Here is a 16,860-nt window from a genome sequence, read left to right as displayed (position 1 = left end):
CAGCTGAAAAAAAAAAGACCGCAATGACAGCAGGCGGAGATCCTGAAAATGTTCAGAAACCAAAACACAAACGGCCAGATGCATTACTGCATTAGTGCTTGGTTTATATCGACTTTTCAGTTTCATCTTTTTATTTTTGACTTCATTTTAAAAGCAACTTTATGGGTTTTACTTTTTGTTTTTGTTAATCATCATTTGAGAATTTAAAAAAAAAAAAATTGTCTCAGATATACCCCGGTCTTCTGCAACTGAAATTTTGCTGCAATTTCTGATACATTTTAGAAAAACATGACTAAAAGTGTTGCAAAACAGGTTAAAATCCTGAAATTAAAAACATGATACAATTTGCACAGAATTAAGGACCCGTGTGGCCCATTTTGAGGATTTTGGCAGAAGGAAAAAAAAAAAAAATTAATCAACTGCAAATAAAGAATTGGGCTCAACGTCTATTAGAATGTCTCCGGGACGAGGTCACCTACCTGGCATCCCCTTTGGATAAGTTGGCGTTGGAGGGGTAAAGGACGACTTGATCTTTTTCCACATCGACGACACATTTTGTGTGAAGGTCAAATTCTGCAAAAGAAAAAAAAATTGGGCAGCGTCAGAGCAAAGTACACACAACTACTGGCGGTATTATAACAGCACGCACTAGTAACGCAGGGGCGACACTGCACGGCAGACGTCCGACAGCTACGACGAGCTTCAGCTCAGCACAACTCATCCTAACCTAGTCCGAGCTGAAGGCCTTGTCACAATGTGTCAGTCCATGTAAGATGTGGCTGTAATGTGCATATTTTGGCATTTGTATCCGCTTCTATGACAATCCTTAGCCATTATGTCTGGTGAGTACTCAGCCCGCATCGACCTGACATTTTGGGGTCAGACGTCTCGTGCCTGAGCAGCGACGTCCCTGGTATCAGCCTCAGGCTCCGTCCCTCTATATCTGGAGCCCCCCGAAAGCTCATTATAAGGGACCGTAATACTGGACGGTGATACACACAAGTCACCGGTCCACCATCGTCATCATCTCCGCAGAGCTCCAGAGCACTTCCCAGGTGACGGCAGACAAAGCTGCTCTGTAAGACCCCCATCCTTTCCTCTTATATACACACACCGATAGTTTATTGCACCGATCTGAGTGTGCCGATACCACATCGAATATAGATCATCTCTATTTGCAGAAATTCCCAGCCAAAATGGATTTTTGCAAAACAGAAAGTTTAATTGCTAGGGAATGTGCAGCTTGACAACCGTATATATAAGGGTACGGGATCTGCTACTCTGTATCCGCAGCTATCGCCTCCTGACAAATCTGCAGCTCACAAATGATTCGTAAGACTTAAAGCACATTTTTCAAAATGTCACAAAAACTGGAACATTCGCTTTAATAGAGCAATAGAGACATATTTAAAAAATACTTTCTATTAAAGGGGTATTCCAGCTGTTAAAGAGACATTGCCATATTGGACATGGCTACAGGCATCTCGAAAGCTACACAGGCATGGCCACCACTCCGGTCACACTGACCACGAGACAGGCACCAGGAGAAAGCTACACAGGCATGGCCACCGCTCTGTACACACTGGCCACGAGACAGGCGCCAGGAGAAAGCTACACAGGCATGGCCACCGCTCTGTACACACTGGCCACGAGACAGGCACCAGGAGAAAGCTACACAGGCATGGCCACCGATCTGTACACACTGATCACAAGACAGGCGCCAGGAGAAAGCTACACAGGCATGGCCACCGCTCTGTACACACTGACCACGAGACAGGCGCCAGGAGAAAGCTACACAGGCATGGCCACCGCTCTGTACACACTGGCCACGAGACAGGCACCAGGAGAAAGCTACACAGGCATGGCCACCGCTCTGTACACACTGGCCACGAGACAGGCACCAGGAGAAAGCTACACAGGCATGGCCACCGCTCTTGTACACACTGACCATGAGACAGGCGCCAGGAGAAAGCTACACAGGCATGGCCACCGCTCCATTCACACTGACCATGAGACAGGCGCCAGGAGAAAGCTACACAGGCATGGCCACCGCTCTGTACACACTGACCACGAGACAGGCGCCAGGAGAAAGCTACACAGGCATGGCCACCACTCTGTACACACTGGCCATGAGACAGGCGCCAGGAGAAAGCTACACAGGCATGGCCACCGCTCTGTACACACTGGCCACGAGACAGGCACCAGGAGAAAGCTACACAGGCATGGCCACCGCTCTGTACACACTGGCCACGAGACAGGCACCAGGAGAAAGCTACACAGGCATGGCCACCGCTCTGTACACACTGACCACGAGACAGGCGCCAGGAGAAAGCTACACAGGCATGGCCACCGCTCTGTACACACTGACCATGAGACAGGCGCCAGGAGAAAGCTACACAGGCATGGCCACCGATCTGTACACACTGACCATGAGACAGGCGCCAGGAGAAAGCTACACAGGCATGGCCACCACTCCGGTCACACTGACCATGAGACAGGCGCCAGGAGAAAGCTACACAGGCATGGCCACCGCTCTGTACACACTGATCACAAGACAGGCGCCAGGAGAAAGCTATACAGGCATGGCCACGGCTCCATTCACACTGACCACGAGACAGGCGCCAGGAGAAAGCTACACAGGCATGGCCACCGCTCCATTCACACTGACCATGAGACAGGCGCCAGGAGAAAGCTACACAGGCATGGCCACCGCTCCATACACACTGATCACAAGACAGGCGCCAGGAGAAAGCTATACAGGCATGGCCACGGCTCCATTCACACTGACCACGAGACAGGCGCCAGGAGAAAGCTACACAGGCATGGCCACCACTCCGGTCACACTGATCACAAGACAGGCGCCAGGAGAAAGCTACACAGGCATGGCCACCACTCCATACACACTGATCACAAGACAGGCGCCAGGAGAAAGCTACACAGGCATGGCCACTGCTCCATTCACACTGACCATGAGACAGGCGCCAGGAGAAAGCTACACAGGCATGGCCACCGCTCCATACACACTGATCACAAGACAGGCGCCAGGAGAAAGCTATACAGGCATGGCCACGGCTCCATTCACACTGACCACGAGACAGGCGCCAGGAGAAAGCTACACAGGCATGGCCACCACTCCGGTCACACTGATCACAAGACAGGCGCCAGGAGAAAGCTATACAGGCATGGCCACCACTCCATTCACACTGACCACGAGACAGGTGCCAGGAGAAAGCTACACAGGCATGGCCACGGCTCCGTACACACTGACCACAAGAGAGGCGCTAGGAGAAAGCTACACAGGCATGGCCACCGCTCCGTACACACTGACCATGAGACAGGCGCCAGGAGAAAGCTACACAGGCATGGCCACCGCTCCGTACACACTGACCATGAGACAGGCGCCAGGAGAAAGCTACACAAGCATGGCCACCACTCCGTACACACAGACCACGAGACAGGAGAAAGTTACACAGGCATGGCCATCGTTCCGTTCACACTCACCACAAGATAGCCATCAGGGGACACCATTTCTGGAGTCAGTGCAAGTCCCAGAGGTGGAAAATTATGATATGTTTTGCATATGTCATAGAGCACTGAGGTGGAAATACTCCCATTTGTCAACTATCCATAGATAAATGTTTGGTCAGTAGAGGTCCAATCTGTGGGGACCCCAACAATCGCTAATGTGCGGAGCTCCGGTCAGCCACTAAACACCAGCACAGCGAAGAGGAGTTATGGAGCGAATTGTAGAGGGATGGAGGACAACACAAGACATGAAATCAGAGGGAGGACTATCGGCCTACAGGATGTCCGGTGTCGTGGACAGCACACGACTCTACGCAGTGAGGTACACAGGCCTGACCGAATATTGTAAGAGAAAGGCACGAGTGATCAAAGTTCAGTCTTCAGAAGTAACAAGCCAGGGTGGACCTCCCACCAGGGAAAGTGACCACACCGGGCGGTGATCTACTGGGGATCTGCTAGTCACAGGTTTCTACATATACATCAAACAATCAGAATAACTCAGGTGTGCAAGCTTTACAAATTTTACCAATTTTTACAAATATTTTACCAATATTATATTATATTGAAATTTAGCTCTCAGAGCATGGTCCAGCCTGGATACAAGTGTAACCGTTGCGAGCAGGACAAGATGCCTTCAGCACTGCTGCCTCTGAATGGAAACCAGCAGTCGTCTTGAAAAACAGTGATGAATTGAAACACAAAACACATTAGAAAATTAGAACTTTTCGTTTAAAAATACCAATGATTGGCTGCAGCGGTCACATGTCCGATATTAGGGACATCATCACTGGAGCTGGAAGTAAAAACCAGCAGGGGACCCAGGAAGTGTCGGGGACGGGCACTGCAGGATATATGAAGGCCAGTTATAGCTTTCCTGTTACACTACGCCATTCTCAACTGTTTTTTAGCGCAATTTTGCCTGACTGGACAATCCCTTTAAGCCATTCTGTGAGCATAGAACGCTCGCTGGGGGGTTTCTGGAGTCGAGGAACGTTCGCTCTGTGGTGGGCTGCGGGCACAATGACATTTGTTCATCGGGACGCGCAGGCAGAGAGGCCCCGAGGACGGGATTAATTAGCTGCCGCTCTCCATCATCCGCCGTCGCGTCCCATTAACAATCCTAGATGCAGAATTAAGATTGTCCTGGACTATTAATCTGAGGAAGACTTAGACAGCAGAGGAGGCCAAGACCCAGCCCGCTGTCTCTGAACGGGGGCACGTCAACAATTTGTTTTTCACTTCCCCTCCATGGGGTAATTATTACGTCTGAAGTGTGATTGACTTGATGGACAATTGGGAGGAGTCACTAGAAAGTTTCCAATTTCCACTCACTCCATGTCCATCAGATTCAGATTGCGGAGATGATGGATTACTTACTATACCTTTTTTGTATTGAGTCTATCACCCCGATCGAGATTTGGCACTGTGAAGGGGGCTGGCGGATTGCTTCAGTAACTAACCAGCCCCCTTCTATGTTTGAATCTATTGTGGCAGAGAAGGGGGCTGGCCATTGCTCAGTTTAGCAGTTGATGGATTTGCTGTGACAAGGATGTGGTCTGGACATTGCTCATCTCAGCTGATTAGCCAGCCTCCTTCTGTCAACGCATCTGCTGAGAAAGAGAAGGGGTCTGGGTTAGCCACTGAAAATCAGTTATCCCCCTTGACACTGCACTGATGACTTGGTGGCGCAGGAAGCTGTCTCTCTCATATCGAGCACAAGAGGATAGGACGGTCCTGATTGGGGTACACCTTGTCGCGGTGGGATATGGCTTTGATGCTTTTTTGATAAAAGAGCAATGATTACCAAGTCCCCCATGTTATTTACATGTACGCTTACTATTCACTTCCTTACAGCAGGGTTTATGCTCATTATGTGTCAACCTTAGGTTTGGTCTGTAACGAGCAAATGATAAACGGGGTGGGACAACAACAAAAAAAAGAAAAAAGGAAAGCTTGAGGCATTGGTTCTAAAAGACACATATTGGCAAGTAGGAGAACTTCAAGCAGCTCCAAAGAGGAAAGGCGGCATTCTCTGTCCCGTAACAAGATGTCTTTTATTTGAGAATCATTAAAACAATGGATGCAGGAGAACGCAGGTGAAAGGGACGGATGACGGCCGTTTCGCACACAACGGTTCTTCAATGGGTCCAAACACCTGATGAAGCTCCATTGTGTGCGAAACACCCGTCGTCCGTCTCTTACTGATCTCTTACCTGCGTTCTCCTGCATCCATTTTTTAATGATTCTCCTAATACAAGAAGCTTACATGCACAGACAGTGCCCTTTCCTCTCTTTAAAGCTTCATGTCTTGCATCTAAGCAAAATAACAGACACTTAAACTGCTCTTTCCTGCAGGTATTGACCCGGCACCTGACCACGATGCTTGCAGAATCAGCAGAAAAGCCTTAGATTGCTGGACGTGAGCGTGTGAACCAACCCCCTCCCCCGACTGTCACTGCAGGGGTCCGGGATTTACCGAATAACCACTCTACATGATAAGACTCTAGAATCAATGGAGAAGCTGAGTGCTAATGCTGGGGCTGTCAACAATTATCTCAGATTGCATTCTACTGTTCCCTGTTATCTGCCACATAAATCCATCATCACATATAGACAGAAAAAAAAAGTGTCCGTCGCCAGGTTACAAGATTCCCACCATTCCTCTACTCCTCCTCCTGGAAATACGGGACTAGGCCACGACAAAGATGCTGCTACATCGCAAAGTCGTCATCTTGCCCCATCCTAACTCACAATTCTCAGTTTTGACATAGATTTCCAGGGGGGACAACAGAGGGACAGGGGTAAGTAATCACCGTATGTCAAGGAGGCATAGACTGGATTGGTAAAGCAATACAAGCAAACCTGATTCACCTGCGAGACCCCATCCAGGAATTACCCATGGCACTGAGTAGGCGAGACCCCCGCGGTTTACGACCCCACATTACTAGGATGTCCCGAGATCAACCCTATAATGAACACTTCATGCTCTGCTCATAAATAAACACGTCATGAAAACACTTGTATGAAGGGAAAGAAAATCTGGCTTCCCTCCACGCTCCCATCCCCTGGTGTCACCAGACCTAATGAATTGTGAGCCCTTCTCTAAATAAAAAAAAAAAAAAAAAATCGCCTCCAGCATCTTCCTCACCCCCATGTATAAAGCAGGGACTGCTCCACAGAAAAGACCCGAGATAAGGAAACACAGAAACATCCAGACATTACAAGACAGATGCACATCTCCAAGATGGTCAGACAGTGATACTGAGGAGACGGGACACCCACATCACACCCCGCTATAACAGCAGAGGAAGGGGCAATATTTTAGTAGTTATATTCTTGCATATGGGGCAGTATTATAGTAGTTATATTCTTGTACATAGGAGCAGTATTATAGTAGTTATATTCTTGTACATAGGGGCAGTATTATAGCAGTTATATTCTTGTACATAGGGGCAGTATTATAGCAGTTATATTCTTGTACATAGGAGCAGTATTATAGTAGTTATATTCTTGTACATAGGGGCAGTATTATAGTAGTTATATTCTTGGATATAGGAGCAGTATTATAGTAGTTATATTCTTGTACATAGGAGCAGTATTATAGTAGTTATATTCTTGTACATAGGGGCAGTATTATAGTAGTTATATTCTTGTACATAGGGGGCAGTATTATAGTAGTTATATTCTTGTACATAGGAGCAGTATTATAGTAGTTATATTCTTGTACATAGGAGCAGTATTATAGTAGTTATATTCTTGTACATAGGAGCAGTATTATAGTAGTTATATTCTTGTACATAGGGGCAGTATTATAGTAGTTATATTCTTGTACATAGGGGGCAGTATTATAGTAGTTATATTCTTGTACATAGGGGGCAGTATTATAGTAGTTATATTCATGTACATAGGAGCAGTATTATAGTAGTTATATTCTTGTACATAGGAGCAGTATTATAGTAGTTATATTCTTGTACATAGGAGCAGTATTATAGTAGTTATATTCTTGTACATAGGGGCAGTATTATAGTGTCTGAGTAATTTTAGGCTTTTCCTTATCACGAGCTGATGAGATGTAACACGGTGACTGGATAACTCTGCACATGAGTGATACATACCAGGACGTGTTTAGACAGGGAGCATGCCTGTAATACTATGCCGAATAAATGTAATTAAAAGACAATTTATTTTTTTTTACCTTACAAATATATGGAGATTGTAGGATGTGCTGAAAGTTGCAGGACCACCTAATACAGACAGTTTCTAGCTGAAGGGTTTGACTATAGTACAGCCAGGACCCTATTTTTTTGGCATTATTGTATCAGCCATGTTATCTGGAAACATTATAGTTACAGGGCAACAATGTTGCAGCCCTAACAATGTAACGATTTGACATGGAGCTGAAGTTTCTGCCTTTTTATGGGGGAATCAGACTTTGCAGAGCCCCTTTGATAAGGATAATGGCACAGAACATTTTCAGGAAGAATAACAGAGGAGCGACAAGCTTCGTGTGTTCCTGTGGTTATTTGGTGGGAGCGCAGGGCGACCATAGGGAAGTGGGGACAATTACAGCGTAGAAGTGTGAGAAGTTTTCAGGAAACCCCACGCTGCCCGCTGACGGTTTCCTTCTCTTATTTTCTGCCTTTCTTGTTTGGCCAACAGCACTGGAGGTTTTGGTAAAAACATCTCTGACATCAGCGGAGAAGATCGAGCCGTAATAAATAGTCATAGTCCCGGGGTAAATACTCATTAAAGGTTTATGAGGAGCGGCATCAGGAAAGTCATTGGAGCTGCACATAGAGGTGACTGGTGGCGTCCGAAAATGGGAGCGTCTGACCTTGGGCAAGTCACAGTCATGTCATCGCTGGTGACCACGGTCTCTACAATGAGCGAAGACCTGAGGAATTTACACATCAACTCTTTCATGAAAACAGTCCTCAAGAAGGGGGCGCCCGGCCTCGTCTTAATGCCTCCTGAGCTTCAGAAACTCTCTACATTCTTGAATATCTCAAAAAGCTTCATCCAGACAGCGGCTGATAACAAAGAACAGTAGTAGATTATGACAAAAAGCATATCTTCTTCTACAATGCCCCATCTCTGATGTCACATGTCCCGAGTGTCTGATGAACAGAGAACAATTGTAGAGCATCACAAAAGATTAGTGTGAAGTGATCCATAAGAAGGAGGCTGATAACAGGGAACAATAGCTCACACTACACCAGGATCGCCAGGCTCTAGATCAGACCACAGACAGCCGTTATCCCGAGGCTCCTTGCTTTGATTGGACGGAGGCCATGAAGTCGTCACTACTACTCCCATCAGAATATCAAAAATAAATTGGGGGGTTCACAATATGGCCAACATGATGAACCCCCAAATAGTGGAGGCCCAGCACTGCTCTCTAGGTGCAGGTACACAGCTTTCCCAGGCAGCATTGCTACAGGGCAGCAGTTATGGTGGATGTAGTCAGGATGTTGGAGGTTATCATCCTCTGACTCCTCCGGACCCTTTCATGTGGATTCTCGCTCCACCTTACGACTTACGATGACTGACGGCTGATTCACAGGTGGGGCCACAATTATGGGTGTAATCGGCTTTATGAGGGGAGTCATCGCACACCACCTGTAATGCACTGCCCAGGGACAGAGCGCTGCCGAGCCGGGTATCTAAGCCCAGCATGTGCGATACTGTCTGCTGTACCTAATCCTACCATCTGTCATCCTATCGTGTGATAGTGTTTACTTCTGCATCTAATCCTATCCTGTGTGATCCAGTCTGCTGAGCCGTGTATCTAATCCCGTCCAGTGTGATCCAGTCTTCTAAGCTATGTATCTAATCCTATCATGTGTGATCCAGTCTGCTGAGCCGTGTATCTAATCCCGTCCAGTGTGATCCAGTCTTCTAAGCTATGTATCTAATCCTATCATGTGTGATCCAGTCTGCTGAGCCGTGTATCTAATCCTGTCCGGTGTATTACGTGGATACCAGCTGTGATTCTGGAGGACGGTATTCCTGGGTGGACTGCAGACTTCCTGTTTTCCGCAGCTCCTGACAGATGTGGCTGATAACACAGAACAGTAGAGCGGGCAGAATGCGTACAATCTGGGTCACCGCTCGCACATGTGTTTTGGGTTTGCAGCTGAGCGGATCGCACCCCTCCGAGCTCCTCCATCAGATCTGGACGCATCTCACCAATTCCCAGAATTTCTTCTTTTATGTCGCGAAGACGGGGGAAGACTACCGAATATAACGGGGGCACAGGGAGCGGTCACACCCCAAAGATCTCTGCACCAGAGGACACCAGTCCTGGACCCAAGGGGGCTATTACAGATTTTACACTAAGACCCCAGATATTCCCATCATACAAATGTTCCCAGGATACACCGCACATGTCTGACAGGTGCGGGGCCCAGAATGGGGACCCTTGTGCTGCCTGGGGAGCATGCAGAAGACGAGAGATACCGTCCGCCATTTACAGAAGCTACGGGACAGACTGAGGCACAGAGTCACCCGGGCTCCGCAGACATGAACAGCCCCTGCCCTCTCCTCCTGGCAAGGAAGCAGCATGGCACTCTGGGATATCGTGCCCTGAGGAACGTCTCCACCCTGCCAAAGTCTACCAGGGACCCCCACATTATCCTTAGTCCCCAACTGTCCTATGAGCTCAATGCCAGGAGAATTCCTGTGAACCACTAAACATTTCACGAGCGAAGTGACTACGTGTAATATCACAGGAATCAAGGTCCCTTCTGGGAACACTTCACTGTCTATGTCGAGCACAAGCCGTTGGCCATCATTTTTTGACTGACCGCTAGAATAAAACTAATAATAATACTGTGCTTAGAAATTAGGGAAGCTCAGAACTGATTGCAGGGATTCCCCAATAAGTAATCACACAGACGCCCTGACAGCACAGGAGTTTCCCTCTAAGTCCAGAATCTAACTATGCACAGACCACAAAAAGCCTCCAAACCGCACTGAGGATCTCGCCGGCGTCTGACACCCGCCATATACTGCAACCTTCCCATATGTGTGTATGTGATGGGAGAAGAAGGACGGTGGGGGGCTGTACACAGGGCTGGGGGGTTGCTATCAATGGGTGGTGGGTTTGGTTTTTGTGCATTATCTGTATTGATTTTATGTTGGGGTGGGGCATATTAATCCGATGTGGCACAATAGTCAGGTCACTTTGTTCCTCTCCATGGAGTTTCCCTAAAGTCTAGTCCTTATTACAGGGGGTTCATTAAGGGCAAGTCCCACAAGACCTCTTCAAAACGGCTGTCATGGATGGAGCGAGGGTGCGCATGTGCTCTCTCCACCACATTCATTGACTATGGGACTGTAGGAGGCCAGGGCTCCGCTCTATTCTCAATGTAGCGGGGGGGGGGGGGGGGTCTGGACATGGGACAAAGTTCTACTGTAGGAAACCCCTTTAATGCCTTGTGCATATAGTAGTGCTCCGAGTACACTGCCTGTAGGGGGCACTAGTATTACAAACTAGATGGTAAATCCCACCATGGACCCCGATCACGGGATCATTGAGGGATCGTGCTATACCAGCCTCCCGCCACCCGAGGTGCCCAGCGACAGAGGTGGCGGCCATGCAGTGCGCAGCGGTACTACAGTGATCAGGTCTTGTATCTCCTGTACCGATCCTTTCCCAGTGAAGCCCCCGGGGGTCCGCTGCCACAATACACAAGAATCAGCCACGTCCAGGGGGTGGCAGGAGGGCAGTGTTCATGTTCAGTGACATTCACACAGGGGCAGGCAGCATGGCGGATGCTCCACGATGACATGACCTGCCCACTGGCCTCCTGGCACCATGTCTGTCACGTTGTGTAACACACGAGGGGTTAAACCGTTCTGCAACTTTCTAGGATATTTAGAGTCTCAAGATCTCTGCTTGACTTCAGCAAATGGAAAACTTTCTTCTTTATATCCTGAGGCAGAAAAACCCAACAACTTGTCACAATTGTATCCAGTTTACACAACCGTCTCCTTCCGGGGCTGAGAATCTGCTACAATGTATCAGTGCAGGTAACGTGTATCACTGCACCGTGTGACAATATGCCTGCTCAGCCAACCTAAGGGGGCCGTTTATACTCAGGGGTCTCATCAGGGGTCATTACGCCCGACCTACGGGATTTTTCTTTATGTTGGTAGTCTTCTCCTCGTATGATCGGGCGGGTTATTAGTGATGACCCAATCTGTACCGATCAATGGAAGAGAGGGTCCCATAGCGGTGTGGGGGGCTGAGGATGGGATGATGTGAGTACTTATCAGTATAAACCTCCGACAATCACCGAGTCATTAACCCTCACATGGCATGCTGTGCGGGCAGCGCTGAATAGTCGCCATTGTCAGACACCGCTGAGCTCTTGGGGAGTCGCCGACAATACAGGCTGCTGATGAGACGAGTGGACGGTGACGGTGACGGGGACACAATACTTATTAGTCACATCACCGTCCGGGGACACAGAGGAAAGATCACTGCCAAAGCTGCAGTACCACTCCTAGCCACTATCCATGTAGTGGGCACTCTAAGTGTCTGTAATCAACAGCTTCTCTGGAGTCAGTACCAGCTTTATCCTTTATGTATGGAGGGGGAGCTGTATCTGATCACTCTCCCCAGCTTCCCTGGTGGCAGTACCACTCCTATCCCTTATGTATGGAGGGGGAGCTGTATCTGACCACTCTCCACAGCTTCCCTGGTGGCAGTACCACTCCTATCCCTTATGTATGGAGGGAGAGCTGTATCTGACCACTCTCCACAGCTTCCCTGGTGGCAGTACCACTCCTATCCCTTATGTATGGAGGGGGAGCTGTACCTGACCACCCTCCACAGCTTCCCTGGTGGCAGTACCACTCCTATCCCTTACAAATGGAGGGGGAGCTGTATCTGACCACCCTCCACAGCTTCCCTGGTGGCAGTACCACTCCTATCCCTTATGTATGGAGGGCGCGTTGTATCTGACCACTCTCCACAGCTTCCCTGGTGGCAGTGCCACTCCTATCCCTTACGTATGGAGGGGGCACTGTATCTGACCACTCACCCCAGCTTCCCTGGTGGCAGTACCAATCCTATCCCTTATGTACAGAGGAGGCGCTGTATCTGACCACTCTCCACAGCTTCCCTGGTGGCAGTACCACTCCTATCCCTTACGTATGAAGGGGGCGCTGTATCTGACCACCCTCCACAGCTTCCCTGGTGGCAGTACCACTCCTATCCCTTACGTATGAAGGGGGCGCTGTATCTGACCACCCTCCACAGCTTCCCTGGTGGCAGCACCACTCCTATCCCTTACGTATGGAGGGGGCGCTGTATCTGATCACTCTCCCCAGCTTCCCTGGTGGCAGTACCACTCCTATCCCTTATGTATGGAGGGGGCGCTGTATCTGACCACTCTCCACAGCTTCCCTGGTGGCAGTACCACTCCTATCCCTTATGTATGGAGGGGGCGCTGTATCTGATCACTCTCCCCAGCTTCCCTGGTGGCAGTACCACTCCTATCCCTTACGTATGAAGGGGGCGCTGTATCTGACCACCCTCCACAGCTTCCCTGGTGGCAGCACCACTCCTATCCTTTATGTATAGAGGGGGAGCTGTATCTGATCACTCTCCACAGCTTCTCTGGTGGCAGCACCACTCCTATCCCTTATGTATAGAGGGGGCACTGTATCTGATCACTCTCCCCAGCTTCCCTGGTGGCAGTACCACTCCTATCCCTTATGTATGGAGGGGGAGCTGTATCTGACCACTCTCCACAGCTTCCCTGGTGGCAGTACCACTCCTATCCCTTATGTATGGAGGGAGAGCTGTATCTGACCACTCTCCACAGCTTCCCTGGTGGCAGTACCACTCCAATCCCTTATGTATGGAGGGGGAGCTGTATCTGACCACTCTCCACAGCTTCCCTGGTGGCAGTACCACTCCTATCCCTTATGTATGGAGGGGGAGCTGTACCTGACCACCCTCCACAGCTTCCCTGGTGGCAGTACCACTCCTATCCCTTATGTATGGAGGGGGAGCTGTACCTGACCACCCTCCACAGCTTCCCTGGTGGCAGTACCACTCCTATCCCTTATGTATGGAGGGGGAGCTGTATCTGACCACCCTCCACAGCTTCCCTGGTGGCAGTACCACTCCTATCCCTTATGTATGGAGGGCGCGTTGTATCTGACCACTCTCCACAGCTTCCCTGGTGGCAGTGCCACTCCTATCCCTTACGTATGGAGGGGGCACTGTATCTGACCACTCACCCCAGCTTCCCTGGTGGCAGTACCAATCCTATCCCTTATGTACAGAGGAGGCGCTGTATCTGACCACTCTCCACAGCTTCCCTGGTGGCAGTACCACTCCTATCCCTTACAAATGGAGGGGGCGCTGTATCTGACCACTCTCCACAGCTTCCCTGGTGGCAGTACCACTCCTATCCCTTACGTATGAAGGGGGCGCTGTATCTGACCACCCTCCACAGCTTCCCTGGTGGCAGTACCACTCCTATCCCTTACGTATGAAGGGGGCGCTGTATCTGACCACCCTCCACAGCTTCCCTGGTGGCAGCACCACTCCTATCCTTTATGTATGGAGGGGGAGCTGTATCTGATCACTCTCCACATCTCCACAGCTTCCCTGGTGGCAGTACCACTCCTATCCTTTATGTATGGAGGGGGCAATATATCTGACCACTATCCACAACTACTCCCATCATCCTGGGGTAGGTAAACACGCTACTAGCTCCATATTTACACCCGCTGCAGGATTATGTCACCGCTCAGATACCTAACTTATGGCGACAATCATTCAGCTTACTTTCTGATGACCACCTCACATAAAATGAACTACAACCACCAGCATTGCCTCCTGATCAGGTGAAAAAAAAAAAAAAAAAGATTGCTGCATGAAGTCTGGAAACTAAAGTCGATCAGATTGAAGGCATCATAAAATAACTGATAACAGAGAACAATGGCTGGCATTCAATGCACAGCAGCAAGTTGAGAAGGTACACTCCAAACAAGTGCGATGTCCCTTTAATGTGGATAGCAGTCAATCATCTACAGATCGCCCAGAGCATGACATGCAGATTGTAGTATAACTGGTCTGTGTGTGAGGAGGATGGGGGTAGTAGTGATCATTAGAAGTAAGTGTCACCAACACCACCGAATGCCACTATACAGAGGCTGTCAGTCAGGCAGACGCCGGGTGTCACTACACAGAGGCTGTCAGGCAGGCAGACGCCGGGTGTCACTACACAGAGGCTGTCAGGCAGGCAGACGCCGGGTGTCACTACACAGAGGCTGTCAGTCAGGCAGGCGCAGGGTGTCACTACACACAGGCTGTCAGGTTCCGTGTGTCACTACACACAGGCTGTCAGTCAGGCACCGGGTGTCACTACACAGAGGCTGTCAGTCAGGCACCGGGTGTCACTACACAGAGGCTGTCAGTCAGTCAGGCACCGGGTGTCACTACAGAGGCTGTCAATCAGTCAGGCACCGGGTGTCACTACAGAGGCTGTCAGTCAGGCACCGGGTGTCACTACAGAGGGTGTCAGTCAGGCGCCGGGTGTCACTACACAGAGGCTGTCAGTCAGGCAGGCACCGAGTGTCACTACACAGAGGCTGTCAGTCAGGCAGGCACCGAGTGTCACTACACAGAGGCTGTCAGGCAGGCAGACGCCGGGTGTCACTACACAGAGGCTGTCAGGCAGGCAGACGCCGGGTGTCACTACACAGAGGCTGTCAGGCAGGCAGACGCCGGGTGTCACTACACAGAGGCTGTCAGTCAGGCAGGCGCAGGGTGTCACTACACAGAGGCTGTCAGTCAGGCAGGCGCAGGGTGTCACTACACAGAGGCTGTCAGGCGCCGGGTGTCAATACACACAGGCTGTCAGGTTCCGTGTGTCACTACACACAGGCTGTCAGGTTCCGTGTGTCACTACACACAGGCTGTCAGGTTCCGTGTGTCACTACACACAGGCTGTCAGTCAGGTGCTGGGTGTCACTACACAGAGGCTGTCAGTCAGGCGCCGGGTGTCACTATACTGAGGCTGTCAGTCAGGCGCCGGGTGTCACTATACTGAGGCTGTCAGTCAGGCGCCGGGTGTCACTATACTGAGGCTGTCAGTCAGGCGCCGGGTGTCACTATACTGAGGCTGTCAGTCAGGCGCCAGGTGTCACTATACTGAGGCTGTCAGTCAGGCGCCGGGTGTCACTACACAGAGGCTGTCAGTCAGGCAGGCACCGAGTGTCACTACACAGAGGCTGTCAGTCAGGCAGGCGCAGGGTGTCACTACACAGAGGCTGTCAGGCAGGCAGACGCCGGGTGTCACTACACAGAGGCTGTCAGGCAGGCAGACGCCGGGTGTCACTACACAGAGGCTGTCAGGCAGGCAGACGCCGGGTGTCACTACACAGAGGCTGTCAGGCAGGCAGACGCCGGGTGTCACTACACAGAGGCTGTCAGTCAGGCAGGCGCAGGGTGTCACTACAGAGGCTGTCAGTCAGGCACCGGGTGTCACTACAGAGGGTGTCAGTCAGGCACCGGGTGTCACTACAGAGGCTGTCAGTCAGGCACCGGGTGTCACTACAGAGGCTGTCAGTCAGGCACCGGGTGTCACTACAGAGGCTGTCAGTCAGGCACCGGGTGTCACTACAGAGGCTGTCAGTCAGGCACCGGGTGTCACTACAGAGGCTGTCAGTCAGGCACCGGGTGTCACTACAGAGGCTGTCAGTCAGGCACCGGGTGTCACTACAGAGGCTGTCAGTCAGGCACCGGGTGTCACTACAGAGGCTGTCAGTCAGTCAGGCACCGGCTGCCTCTCTGGGCAGTGCCCGGGACTTTCACTGTCACCCTCGGAGTTGGCCGCAGTGTCGCCCCCGCTGCCCGCACACATGAGGCGGACTCCTGCTCCGGCCCCGCCGCTCACCTCTCTTGTTCATCGGCCGGATCCGCACCGCCACCTTCACCTTGGAGTCGCTCATCCTGCGCTCTGCGAGCTCCCAGGACCTGCCCGGACCCCGCCGGCTTCCGTCTCACGGAGAGATGGGCGGGCACCGAGGGGCGGGGCTCGGGAGGCGCTACGTCATGACGTAAACATTAAAGAACGCCGGTCTGAAGTCACGTGCGGCCGTGGCGTCACCATGGAGACAGAACAGCGCGGCTTCTTTCTGGTCCAGTGTACTAGTGCTACGTCACCATGTGTATGACCAGAGCAAGCGAGACTGCCGCGCCTGGCATTATCAACCAATCACTGGGCTGCTTTCCTTTATTTAATAGGATTGGTTGCCGTGATTGTAAGAAACCCGACATCAACCAATCACGTAGCTGCTTTCATTTTC

At 50.6% G+C, this 16,860-nt stretch overlaps 1 protein-coding gene across 2 annotated transcripts in view; it reads right to left on the bottom strand.

The window, feature by feature from the left end:
- KIF13B (kinesin family member 13B) overlaps positions 1–16,599 on the bottom strand; it is a 158,273-nt gene extending 141,674 nt beyond the window's left edge. The window contains exons 1-2 of one of the 2 annotated variants that reach the window (XM_077291730.1): positions 16,449–16,599; positions 480–573 (exon numbers count right to left, since the gene is read on the bottom strand). In XM_077291730.1, coding sequence (XP_077147845.1) covers positions 480–573; positions 16,449–16,503 — 149 coding nt within the window. In that variant the 5' untranslated portion in view covers positions 16,504–16,599. The remainder of the gene's footprint in view (positions 1–479; positions 574–16,448) is intronic. The other variant, XM_077291729.1, reaches the window with a different exon arrangement.
- Positions 16,600–16,860: the final 261 nt, after the last annotated feature.

This window comes from Ranitomeya variabilis, chromosome 2, assembly GCF_051348905.1.
Source record: "Ranitomeya variabilis isolate aRanVar5 chromosome 2, aRanVar5.hap1, whole genome shotgun sequence".
Classification (NCBI taxonomy): domain Eukaryota; kingdom Metazoa; phylum Chordata; class Amphibia; order Anura; family Dendrobatidae; genus Ranitomeya; species Ranitomeya variabilis.
Note: the sequence above shows the minus strand (reverse complement) of the source record. Positions and strands in the feature narration are given on the sequence as shown.